This window comes from Dendrobium catenatum, unplaced genomic scaffold, assembly GCF_001605985.2.
Source record: "Dendrobium catenatum unplaced genomic scaffold, ASM160598v2 fragScaff_scaffold_215, whole genome shotgun sequence".
NCBI classification, from domain to species: domain Eukaryota; kingdom Viridiplantae; phylum Streptophyta; class Magnoliopsida; order Asparagales; family Orchidaceae; genus Dendrobium; species Dendrobium catenatum.
Window position 1 is genome coordinate 397611 of NW_021318677.1, and position 12704 is coordinate 410314.

The window sequence follows — 12704 nt, forward strand, 5'->3', positions numbered from 1 at the left end:
TTAATTCACTATCAAAGTTTTATCATTTTTAAAACTGACTATTTTGATCACAAGTCCGGATGTAAAAAGTTGAAGGAAAAAAAAAATTAGGCCCCCCTAAATACATTTTATGGCTCCGCCAGTGCTTGGTCAAATGTCTTATCAGCAATGGGAGAAGTACGTATTACTGTGTTAAAGAGGAGAAATTATTTTGCGCGAATGTGTTTGGACATGTCGCCTCTACACAAGATGTGTATTATACACACCATGTGTATATATATGTAAGATTGTACATATTTTGTGTACGTACATACGATATGACCTATTTTAATTACTACATGCTTCACAAAAAATAATTTCTCCTAAAAAGAAAGAAGAAAATCAAATGATAATTAATAAGATTTTATGTTTTCTGCAGTAATGTTATGACAAAAAATACATAGATAATGAATAAACAATATATATGTCAGATAAGCTGCATAGTTGCAACATTATTTTAAGATAAATGGTAATTTAAAAGTTAGAAATATATAAATAAATAGAAAAAAGTTAAATTTGTCTCCTATTTTTTTTAAAATGATCAAAATAGTCTCCGACTATATAAAAGTACAAATTAGATCTTTTTAACTCTTTAAATAGATATCAAATTAGTCGTCCTACGAAATCATTTAGGTTTATATTTAAAAAATTAAAATTAAAATGAGATTTTTAAATAATCAGTAATAATTTTGATCCTCCGTAAAGAATCAAAGACTATTTTGATCATTATCTTACAAAATTAATCATTCAAAACTGAAGAAATACTGTTTGACTGTGAGATTGTTCGAATTGGCCAAACTTGTCAGTTTGTTCACCTAAAAACTGGGTATGAATGATGTAAAACTTAATTAAAATATAAACAAAATGCTCACTGGTAACGAACTCCATTCACCTAACACTAGACTGAACGACATTTTTAACATTTTGTATCATAGACTGAACTCGATCCATCATATTTTTAACAAAAAGAATTAAATATAGAATTATTTATTACCTTGATGAAGAAAAATCTATAGTATATCAACTTTTTTTTTTTAGAAAAAGTGAGCATGAAATATATGAATTTAGTAGAAGAGATTTAAGCTTCGTTTGCTTTCTTCCTGCTTCTTAAAACAAAGTAAAAATAAAAAACTTCTTAAAGAAGCAGTATAAAAGCCATCCCAACTTTCTTAATGCTTTCTAAAACAACTTTTATATAAAATTTTGTAGTTCAAAAAAAAATTTGCACTAAGAAGTTAATTTAGAAAGTAATAAAAAAATAGTCTCAAATGGAGTCTTAATTTTAGGACCTTAACAACCAATTCTAATTACACGTTTAAACATTTCATAAAGAGTAGTGACAAATTCGATATGTTTGCATGACTTTGTCAACTGAAGACAAAATCTTCTATCATGTTACAACTCAAAAAATTGATGCTGTATGAGCAAATAAAGTAAGAAAATATATAGTAGAAAGTGATGAAGAAACATTACAGAAAATGATAAAATTTCAGCACAGCATTAGACTATTTCAGTACACAAACAGCTCTGTAAAAAGAGAAAATTCATGAAACACACACCCCCTCAGTGTGATGAATCACTAAAACTGCAAAAAAAATTTCTTCACCCAGCACTAATAGATGTTCACATCCCTTTTTTATATAAGAGAGAAAGAAAAAAAAAAAGATATCGGATACCCTTAATAAAAATATATAATGACAGTGCAGTACAAGTAAACAACAAGATCGTAAGATAATTAAACTAAGAAATGCTTAAAATGATCAAGCTTATCTGAATTCTCTATCTTACCAGCAAATTAAGAGATGCATTATTGAGAGGAAAGGTGAAAAACAGTACGAGAGTACCTCATTATACTAACATGTTAAAACACACCTCACAATTTGCAGGTATCATAAAGAAAAATTGTAGAAGTATTAAAGAAAATATTGATACAGTTTAGTCCTATTCTGCTACATAACCCAGGAGGAAGAAAGAGTCATGAAACAAACAATAGAATGATACATCAAATTGTAGGGATCTTTTATCAAGCATTAATAATAAAATTTGTTCATAAAATCCTCCTATGTATAGAAGGAAAAATGAAAGGATATTTGATGAAGTAAATGAAAAGCAAGATTTCTTAAAGAGCTAAAGAATAAGAAACACTAATTACATCAAAGATAGTTTGAATATGCCATTTAGCAATTTTAACCAATTTATGATCGATAACTCAAACTCGTGTATCTCGTCCCTAGCTTTTATCAGATATGTGATAATTGCTAAGGTCCGTTTGGTTTGGTGCTATTGAAATGCAATGAAAGTATGCAAAAAAATGAAGCTAATTTCTCTATATTTATTGGAAGGGGGATATACATGCAGACCAATGAATTCTAATATATTTATACATCGGACACTTAAATTTTTATATATATTTATATGAGTACACCTAAGTGTTAAAGTCACATACAACTTCTATATATTTGAAAAGCTATATTTTTTATGTGATTTAAAGTTCTTTCTCTTCTATAAAAATAAAGTTTTTTTTTTTTTTTTGGGAAAATTTGGGGCAAAGCCCGTATATTAATTATACCAAAAATTGGGAGGCATACAAAAATGGCCTAAAAAGACCAAAACCCTCAGCCAAATAAACTCTAACATAGGAAAAATAAGAACCCACAAAAAGAAACAACCAAAAACTAAAAACGAAAAAGATCAGAACTGCAGCATAACAACATGAATTGGGACTCAGCGGAGGAGATCCTGCAGATGGGCAAGCCCAGCATCATCAAATTCAGCTTGCCCAAATAACGATCAGAATGCTCGGGCCTCCCTGGTTGCCATGGGAAAAAGCAGGGCAGAATTATCAGATTTGTAGAGTATGGCTTCCGAACAGAAAAAACTACCAGCAAGCAAAGACCCGCAGCCATCCAGAGGGAGCAAGGGGCTAAGCAGGAATCAGACATCATCGTCCCAGCAAAAACATATTCCCGAAATGCATCAAAACCGTCATGAAAAACACCTAGGAAATGATCTCTTGAGCAATTCAGCATTCTTCCAATTTGCAACCTTGAGTGAAATGGCATGTCCCATATTTTTACATAGGATATGAGAAGAAGAGTTTAAACTAGCAAAACGTCGATTATTTCGTTCCCGCCAAATGTAGTAAATAGCACAGCAAATCACAAAATAGCAAAAAGATTTTTCCTTGCCACAGTATTCATCAAAATCCTCCAGAAACTGAAACACTTGCATCAGATTTGGCCGAAACAGGAAGCAATGTAACACAGGCAACATATGAGTGAGAACAGCAAAAGAGTAATCACAGAGAAAAAAAAGATGATTACTATTCTCCTCATCATCTAAGCAAAGTTGACAGGTGGGATGAATGATAATATTCCTCTTAGCAAGCACATCCGCCAATTTAAGTCCATTGCACATCAAAAGCCAAGCATAAGAGGAGAAGCGAAGAGACGAACGTTTATGCCATATAAACTTAGACCAACCCACTTTTTCAAAATCCTTGAAGAAATGTAATCTGAAATTTTTAAACATAGGTTTGGAACAGCCTTTCCAAATCAAACAATCAGAGTCAGATGAAGTAACAGGAAAGTTACAAAACAAATGCCTAGTCCAAACCGGAAGGCTGTCAAGACAATTCCATCTCCCCCCAGTAAAATAATTACTAACCATGCCATCAAGGTCGGGTGGGCAGGGAAGAGGAGATATAATATCCGAAATAGATCTGCCATTCACCCAAGGGTCCCAAAACATAGAGAGCTTACAATTAGAAGAAGTAACAAGAAATTGAATGCTCCCCAAAATATTACCCGCCACCTGCTGAATGAACTTCCAAAATCTGGAAGTAGGGGAGTGAATCACCTTCCAAGGTGAGGAATATTTATGTCTAAACCAATCTGCAGCCAAAGAATCTGTGTTATAGAACCTCCAAATAAAAGAGCAACCAAAACCATAAGATAAAGACTTAAAATCAGGAATCCCCAAACCCCCAAAGCAATGAGGTTTACAGGTGTTGTGCCAAGCAATAAGATGAAGTTTCTTCCCCTCAATAGAGTTGTGATACAAGAATTTGGAGCATAGTCTATCAATGATTTTACAACAAGACTTAGGTATGATTGCTCCACGAATCCAGTATGCAAGGGTATTAGCAATTGTAAATCTGAGGAATTGAATACGCCCTGCAAAAGAAAGAAACTTTACTTTCCAACCAGCAAGTAGAGTAGAAATCCTACTCAATAGTGGTTGGAAGTGAGATAAATTAAGCTTTTTGGTGGAAATGGGAAGCCCCAAATATTTAAGGGAATGGTCATTATGAGTGAAGCCCAGCAAATTGACAATATTAGGAGCAGAGGAAGTGTTCTTAGAGAATAGAATGGAACACTTTGAATTGTTGGTATGGAGGCCCGACGCCTCAGCAAAATGCTTAAGAATATCAGCTAAAGTATAAGCATTAGACATAGAAGCAATCCCAAACACAAGAACATCATCAGCATATAAGAGGTGGCTAAGAGAATTGAGCCCAAAAGGAATACCCTGAAAACTACCAGAATCCAAAGAGCAGGAAAGGGCATCCATAACCACCGCAAAAAGAAGAGGGGATAGGGGGCAACCCTGCCTGAGCCCCGAAGAGGAATAGAAGAAGCCTTCAAGTACACCATTAATGCACACCGAGAATGGCACCTCATAAATGCAGCATTTGATCCAAGCAATGAATTTATGTGGGAACCCTTTGAGCCTAAGCCGAGAAATCAAAAATTCCCAAGAAACCGAGTCAAAAGCCTTGCGAATATCAAGCTTAGCGCAAAAAAACTTCATCATATGATGGCTGTTGAAATCATGTAAAATTTCGTTCGCCAAGATGATATTATCAGTAGAAATTCTTTTAGAAATAAAACCCGCTTGACTTTTGTGAATGATAAGAGGCATGACCACCTTAAGCCTTTGAGCCAAAATTTTCGCAATAATCTTGTAAAAGACATTACAAAGAGAGATGGGACAAAAATCAGATATATTTGTGGCATGCTGATTCTTAGGAATCAAAGTGATGGCAGTAGCTTTGGCGCATCTAGGAAGGTGCCCAGCAGTGAAGAAATTTTTTACTGCATTAATCACATAAAAGCCCGTAATGTCCCAAGTTCCCTTATAAAATTCAAAAGTGTAGCCGTCGGGCCCAGGGGAAGAGGAGGAGGGCTCGGAAAATACAACCTGTTTGATCTCATCATCAGTAACGGGAGCAACAAGGGAACTCATCAAAAAGTTGGGCACGGTATAACCCACAGGAAAATGAAAATCCGGGTTAAAGGCCGGCTGCTGGGGATTAAAAAGCTTTCTAAAATGTTCAACAATGGCCTTCACAATATCAGGAGGAGAAGAAAAATGGCCCTCATCAGTAGTGATTTCCTTAATCCGGTTAATGTTCGCTCTGGTTTTGATTCGGGCATAAAGAAATCCCAAATCATCCTCACCTTGCTGAAGCCATTTGGCTTTTGCCCTTTGGGTTATCCATGAATTCCAAGCTTCCTGATAATAGGAGATATTATGGTTGATTTCCTTGAAAAGAGCATTGAAGGAGGGATCTAATGGGTTCTGTTGAATGTGCTCAATACAAGTTTTCTGTTTGAGAGTAAGATCCTCCAATTGTGCTTTAATGAAGTGGTCATGCGCCCAGGTTTTTTGTTTTAATAGACATTTGAGCTCCTTAAGCTTTCCAAATAAATTAGCAATAGGGCTACCAACAAAGTGGGTAGAAAAAGCAGTAAAGAGAATGTCCCAAAAACCATTGAATTGCAGCCAAAAATTTTTGAACTGAAACCTTCCCGCCAAATTAGAATGCTGGCCCGACTGTAATAAGAGAGGGGAGTGGTCGGAGCAAAGAGGAGGCACCACCTTGTAATAGGAAAGAGGAAAACAGTCCAGCCAGTACTGATTCACCACCATTCGGTCTAACTTAATATGAATGGGATCATCAAGACGCCCATTGAACCAGGTGTACCTCAAACCAACCGAATTGAGGTCAATAGTGCCCGAATTAAACATCCAACCATTCAGTTCACCAAGCCTGCTAAAATGAGTGTGAGCACCGCCCACTTTATCTTTGAAGTCTTTATAGCAATTGAAATCCCCCATGATAATCCAAGGGGAAGAGATGGAGTCAGCTAAATTCGTGAGGTGTTTCCATAAAGGGGTTCTTTCTTGAGGGGAGTTGGCTGCATACACAAAGGTGATAAGAAAAGGGGAAGTAGAGCCAAAGCTAAGGTTGCCATGGATCATCTGCGAGGTAGATTGGAGAGGTATGAAGGAGATAGTAGAGCAATTCCACTTGACCCAAATCCTCCCGGAAGAAGAAGGAGTGGAATTGTTGCAGCTAAGTTCGTTAGGAAAAACTTGGTGTGAGTGAACAAACCAAGGATCAAGAAACGATTGGGAAGAAATTTTAGCTTCAAGAATACAGATAATATCAAGTTTATTAGAGGCAATAAGGTTTTTACAGGACAGAACCTTCTCTGGTTTATTAAAACCACGAATGTTCCAGCATCCAATATTGGGAAGGGTCATTTGGACTTGGAGGGGTTTTGTGCTTTCTTAGCACCCTTGGATCTAGTGGACTTGGCATGTTGATTTTTTTGTGATTCTCCCACCATAGGGTTACATGAGGATTTGGGAGGGGGAGTAGGCTCATTTGACAACTGAGCCGGTTCATCATGATCATCTTGATCTAGTATAGCAAATTTGTTGGGCGAGGTCATTTCAGGTGCTTTAGACCTATTCATAACAAAAGTGGAAACAAGGGCTGACTGAGATGAAGTGGCAAGGTCTGGCAAATCCGTCGGTCCAACTTCAGATGAAGAAGTTTCATCTAAAGGTGAATTCAAATTAGGAATAGCATCATCCTTGTGATCGTCCGAGACAACCAAAGAAGGGCCGATAACATCAATGTTGGATGGGCCCTGCACAACCGCAACATTAGAGACAGAGATTTCGGGAGAAGGAAGAGTAACCGTGGGATGAGGTGGGGGGGCAACAGGGAGAGTAGTGGAATTGGCGAGAGTAACAGATGAGGGGAGAAGGGTGGGAGTTTTTGGTGGAGGTAAAGGCGGGCGGGCCCGACTGGAGCTTCTTCCACGGGAATGGGTTTTCGGTGGAGGGGGAACTTTTGGCTGAGGGTTTATGTGACAAAGATTTGATGGGTGGACAAGTGAACCGCAGCCAGAGCACGGAGTTGGTTTCCAATCATAGATAACCTGAAGGGACATGTCATCTCCATCCATGGAAATAGGGATTTCGTCCGGAAAAGTAGATTCATTGCTAACCATCACACATACACGAGCATACGTCAATCTTGTTTTTCTGGCTGTTAGGGCATCAACAGCAAGCGGGTGTCCGACGAAACTAGCTATTTTGGAAATACCCGAAGGATTCCAAACAGCTAGCGGGAGATCCACGATCTTAATCCAAATCGGGATAGATTTACAATCATCCCGCTTTGGCTTGAATTTGGGAGTCCATTTTTGCAAAATAAAGGGTCTTCCGAAGAAGAACCACGGACCTCCCAGCCAGACATTCTCAAAATCTTCCGGAGAAGAGAACTTGAACAAGAAAAAACCGTCGTTAAGAGAAAGCAGATCAACCGAACCTTTGATTGGCCAAACCTTTTTGAAAGCATTTTGCAAGCTGAGGTAGGTAGGTCTTGGTCCGACAGAATAGCCAACAAGCGAATAACCCCAGTCCGGCACACCACGATCCAGTTCAGCAGCAGAGAAAGGAACACGAGGAGATGGGTTGACGAAGGAAACAGAAAAGTTTCCGGCAACTGGGTCATGATTCGAAAGGTTTGAAATGAAGTTGAGAGAAGAGGGACCGGGAAGGAGGGAGGACCCCACACCCGGAAGAGAGGGAAAATCCTGAAAATATGAAGAGGAGGCCATGGTGGGGGAGGGAGGGACCCTCCCCACGCCGGCGGGAAGGGAAAAAGGCGGGGCAGAAAAAAAACCAGGAAAACCCTAGCACAGCACTCCACACATTTCGCTCCGTCTTGTCTTATCCAATCGTCCAAAAATAAAGTTTTAAATTATATATATATTTGTGAAGATGAATCATAAAGGCAAGTACTTATGATTAATTTCAAAACAAACATTAAAAGAGAAATAACAAATATGATATTTTTTCAAGTGACATAAACAAAAGAGAAGATGATATATGAGAAGTTAGCAATATTAAAGAAAGCGGAAAAACATGAATCAAAGTTGAGTCATCTACATCAAAGTTCAAAGTATTTTGGACCCAAAAGTTATGCTTATGATTAAGGATTAGTCATCTAGTATTTCTATACCAAAAGTAATGATTTTATCTATTTGATATGAAACTATGACTTGGTTTGGGATGGCTTTCTTCTTGTTTTCTAAAACAGCTTTTTAGTAAAAATTTCTTGAATTAAAATTTTTGTACTTGAAAGTCATTTTAAAAAGCAGTACAAAAGCTATCCCGAACGAAACCTAAATCTAATGCTCCCACCTATCTTAATTAACAATGTCCCCTTTTACGTAAGCGCACTCAATATTGACCATAATAATTCATATCAAATAGAAGCTCATTAAATGTCAAGCAATAAGATCCAATTCAATTACATAGATATTTCATTAGAGTTACATGTCTTCAACTTTGCTTAATCATGAGATAAGGAGACCGAGACTCATAATAGTCACAAACATCTTAAATCACTTGATATGAAGTAATCCATTAACTCTCAAATCAGTACTAATAACAAGAACAAATTAAAAGAGGATTAAAAGTTGAATACACGGGTGCTTAAAAACTCAAAAATATGTTTAGAAATGAGATTCAACGAGTGGATATTTCTACAATATACTTTATTAAGTTGTAAATCCAACATCACAATATTATTGAAAATCCTTGAAAGGAAGTCTAAAATTAAGATGTCATAAGTCACTATCATATATATAATCTCCAACCAAATAGCCCCTAGCTCAAGTATTCAGATATTGCCGAGTTATGTGAAGCTGAAGACACAATAAATGCTAAGAATACAATTTAACTAATTAAAGTGAAAACTGATAATCCAACCAGAAATTACATGATCGATTGAGGATTTTCAGGCAGACAAATCCACACAAGGAACACCAATAAACATTAGTTACCGAAAGCAAGAAGATCTCTATATATCTTCTTCATTCCATAATTACCTTTAAGCTTTCAAAAAATGGCATAAGAATTCAAATTCCCCTACATCTACTCATGCAACATGATCAACTCTATGAAAATTTAAACAAAACTTACAAATCAAAGAGTTATTAATACTAATAGAAAATGAAATTCATCTCCAATATCCAAAGATATATAATTTCATAAGTTAATTTACATTTTGCTCATAGACAATTTATAAGCACAAGGCTTTATTATGCTTTTCCTTTCTTCACCAAATTCTAACAGTGCGAAGGAAAAGTTGGTTTAGCCAATTCTCAGTTTTCTTTGAGAATCCTTCAACCTAACTAAGCATATAGAGAGAGAGATGATCGAGAGTTATGGTATAAGCTCTAGCTATGTTAGGATCTTAACCGTGCATGATATCTGTTTAAATAAATAAAAAAAAAAGTAAAATTATATTTTCTGCTACCGCCAACGACGCCATGCAAAGTTCAGTCAAGATCCCACAGCCAAAAAATCTATGAATGGAACTCCAGCCTCGCTCTGCTGCTCTTTCTCATGCTGGTCTTGCTCTTCTTCTCTCCTCGAGCACTCCCCCGTTTCATTAGAATCACTGTTCACTTGCAGAAAGTCATAAAACTCGATCGAGCTCTCCCTACTTGTTTCTCCTTCTGCTAAAATTAATTTCACACATAATAATTAAGAATTTAAGATGATCGGTCATAATTTTCCATGTCTATAACATGTAATTTATATAAATACGTGAGGATTTTTACCTTCATGAAAATTAGGCCAACAGTTATATTCTTCTCGGCTTTGAGAAATTGGTTGCTTATAACCATACAAAGTTCCACTATTTCCTCCCCCTATCAAGCTTGAAAATAAAAGCCCTTTCGAAAATTCAAAATTCATAATCTTCTCCTTCTCTTTCCTTATAAGATGACTCTCTTGAGATATACAAGGCTGCTTTGGCTGAAGCTTAGATCTCTCACGTGATCTTCTTGCCATGATTACATGCCAGTGATTCTTCACTGCGTTGTCTGTGCGCCCAGGGAAGAGACGAGCTATGATCGACCACCTGTTTCCATGAATTCTGTGTGAAACAAGAAGCCTCTCTTCTTCCTCTTCACTGAAAGGGCACCTGTTTATTCTTGGGTCTAGTTGATTGTACCATCTCAACCTACAGCTCTTTCCTGTGCTTTATCGATGCATAAGGTAACATGTTAAAATCAATCCAAATATAATATTTTCATATATGAATTAAAAAAATATATATTTAGAGATCAAGATCAGATATTTTAATAAAACACTATATAGAAACTGCACCTGATCTACCATGAAGCATCTCCGCGATGGTATTCCAGTTGTGAGGGCCTAACCTTGCCACCAATTCCTTTAGCTTTTCGTCCTCCTCTGGCCTCCAGTGGCCTCTAGTGCACATTTGAACAAAGAAATTATGTTTCTGTATGTTGATGAAATGATATATGTATATATATATATATATAGGAGATGAGTACGTATGTAGGTTCGAATTAGGGTTTTAGTCGATTGATCATAACTTTATGTATGAAGAAGTGGTTTTGCTTACTGAAGAATCAACCAAATAAAGAAGGATTTGGATGTGGGAGAGGACGGATAGTTATAAAGAAGGAGAAGGAAAGGATACTTCTGTTAAATCTTGTAGTTGGAAAAGAAGGAGAGGAAAGAGGCTTCTTGGTCCCGTTACAGAGGGAGAGATGGGGAGTTTGGAGGGATGGTTACACAGGTGGTTGATCCTACGTGTTGGCTACAAAGTAGAGAGAGAATGAGAGAGAGAGAGAGAGAGAGAGAGAGAGAGAGAGGAATTAGAAAGAGAGAGTGAGTGGAGAGGTTGCTTGGTGGAATGAAATCAGTTCTTCTTTCAACATCTCTTCAGGTTTCTAACCTACAACATCTACTTAGAACCAAACTTTTTCCACCTATATTCATTTACTTGTATGATGTAAGATTATTTGTGTGTAAAGATACAGGGTGCTTGTAAGTCTTAAAAAAAATGTGAATTTGTTGGTAAGCCACCTTCAAACTGTACGATTATTATTCAATCTATTGATCACTTTTTAAAAAAATTTAAACGTAGATTGGTAATCAATGTTTTTCTACTATAAAATTATAATATGTAATATTATATTATATTAATGGTTGGAATGATGATATGTATTAGTAATTATAGTGTTCTTTTTAACTTAGTAGTACGATAAAAGTGCGACTGTGCTCCTCTTCTTTGCATGCATGGAGTATTTGGTTTATATGCCTACTAATTTTTTTCTATGAGTTTATATGTAGTAATATTTTATCAATTAGATTTTAATCAATAAAATAATGTATTATATTAAATAACAAGGAAAATCAGCAATAATCTTCTTCTTTTTTGTTACTTAAATGTTTAATGGATATTGAATTTTTCTAGGACTAACATATCATTAGTCGTATAGCTTCCCTTTTTTTTTTAGTCATAAAGCTTCCCTCAACATGCTAGTAGTTCTAGATCAGGTTTTATTTTCCTTTTCGATAAAGCTCATGTGGTATTTTCTTTATTCATATAATATTGTTGTGTGTTGGAATATTTATGGTCATAAAAAAGTGCTTATGGTCTTGACATTATATAAAAATCTCCCACACACAAAGATAAGTTGAGAGTAGCTCTTGGGAGGCATAAGATTTTTTATATAGAAATTTCGAGAAGACCAAAATTCATAAGATTTAACCCGATTGAAATAATTCTACTAATGTGAGTCATATATTATAAAGAATTCTCTTCTAATCGAGTATGTAGCTAAAGAAGAAATTAATATAATATAGTAAAAATGAAATGTGAATGCTTAATTCCAATAAGAAGGAGCCTTAAGGCGTCAAAGTTATCATCAAAAGAGATAATCAATTGTCTGCTTGGACATTCTCCTTATAAGAGAGATCGATGTCCAAGTAGTTGTACATCTACCTCTGAGGCCACAACATTTTTTTTTAAGAAAACCCACAGTGTGGCCTACGCGTTAATTACAAGTAAATAGTACAAAATCCTTAAAATTTCCTCGAGCTCACTACTACTCGAAAGAGCTACAAAAATAAAATGAAAAAAACATACGAGCTCAAGGTCCTTACTACAGAAAAGTACAAGACAACATAGGTACATTCTACGGTGCTTCAGCACAAGCACCCAAAAAGAGGGAAGAAAATTAAGGAAAACGAGCTTGCACAATCTGCTTCCCCGCAAAAATCCAATAATCCTTAAAATCTGCACAAAAAACCTACAAGAACAATACAAAGCCCACCAAACAGCAAAACAAAGTAATATAATAGTAAAAATTAAATAAATTATAAACCCAAGGATATAAACAGCAAACCATTTTATGACAGTAGTAAGACGGTCTCCAGAGAATGAAATACAAACACTCATCCGAGAGGAGAGCAAGCAAAGTTCATAAGGTAGCATACGGGGAGTTCAACCAACCAAGCAACCAAATAATAATTCCAGCACCGAAAGCTGGAAG

At 36.1% G+C, this 12704-nt stretch overlaps 1 protein-coding gene across 2 annotated transcripts; it reads right to left on the reverse strand.

Annotated features, from left to right (window-relative positions):
• Positions 1-9345: 9345 nt before the first annotated feature.
• LOC110107293 (transcription factor MYB52) lies at positions 9346-11029 on the reverse strand. Of its 2 annotated transcripts, none has more exons than XM_020837506.2 (3): positions 10504-11029; positions 9954-10370; positions 9346-9851 (listed from the first exon to the last, which is right to left on the reverse strand). In XM_020837506.2, exons 1-3 carry the CDS (start codon positions 10616-10618, stop codon positions 9673-9675), a joined length of 711 nt encoding a protein of 236 aa, XP_020693165.1. In that variant the 5' UTR covers positions 10619-11029; the 3' UTR covers positions 9346-9672. The 2 variants fall into 2 exon arrangements, with proteins under 2 accessions (XP_020693165.1, XP_020693166.1); XM_020837507.2 differs by having other exon boundaries at positions 9346-9848; positions 10504-11026.
• Between the last annotated feature and the right edge of the window lie 1675 nt (positions 11030-12704).

Excerpts from the sequence above, each read along its gene's own strand:
- LOC110107293 (XM_020837506.2), bottom strand. The coding sequence starts at position 10,618 with ATGTGCACTAGAGGCCACTGGAGGCCAGAGGAGGACGAAAAGCTAAAG. Across the intron at positions 10,371-10,503 it reads GATGCTTCATGGTAGATCAG|GAAAGAGCTGTAGGTTGAGA; the intron begins GTGCAGTTTCTA and ends GATAAAGCACAG. Across the intron at positions 9,852-9,953 it reads TTGGCCTAATTTTCATGAAG|CAGAAGGAGAAACAAGTAGG; the intron begins GTAAAAATCCTC and ends AATTAATTTTAG.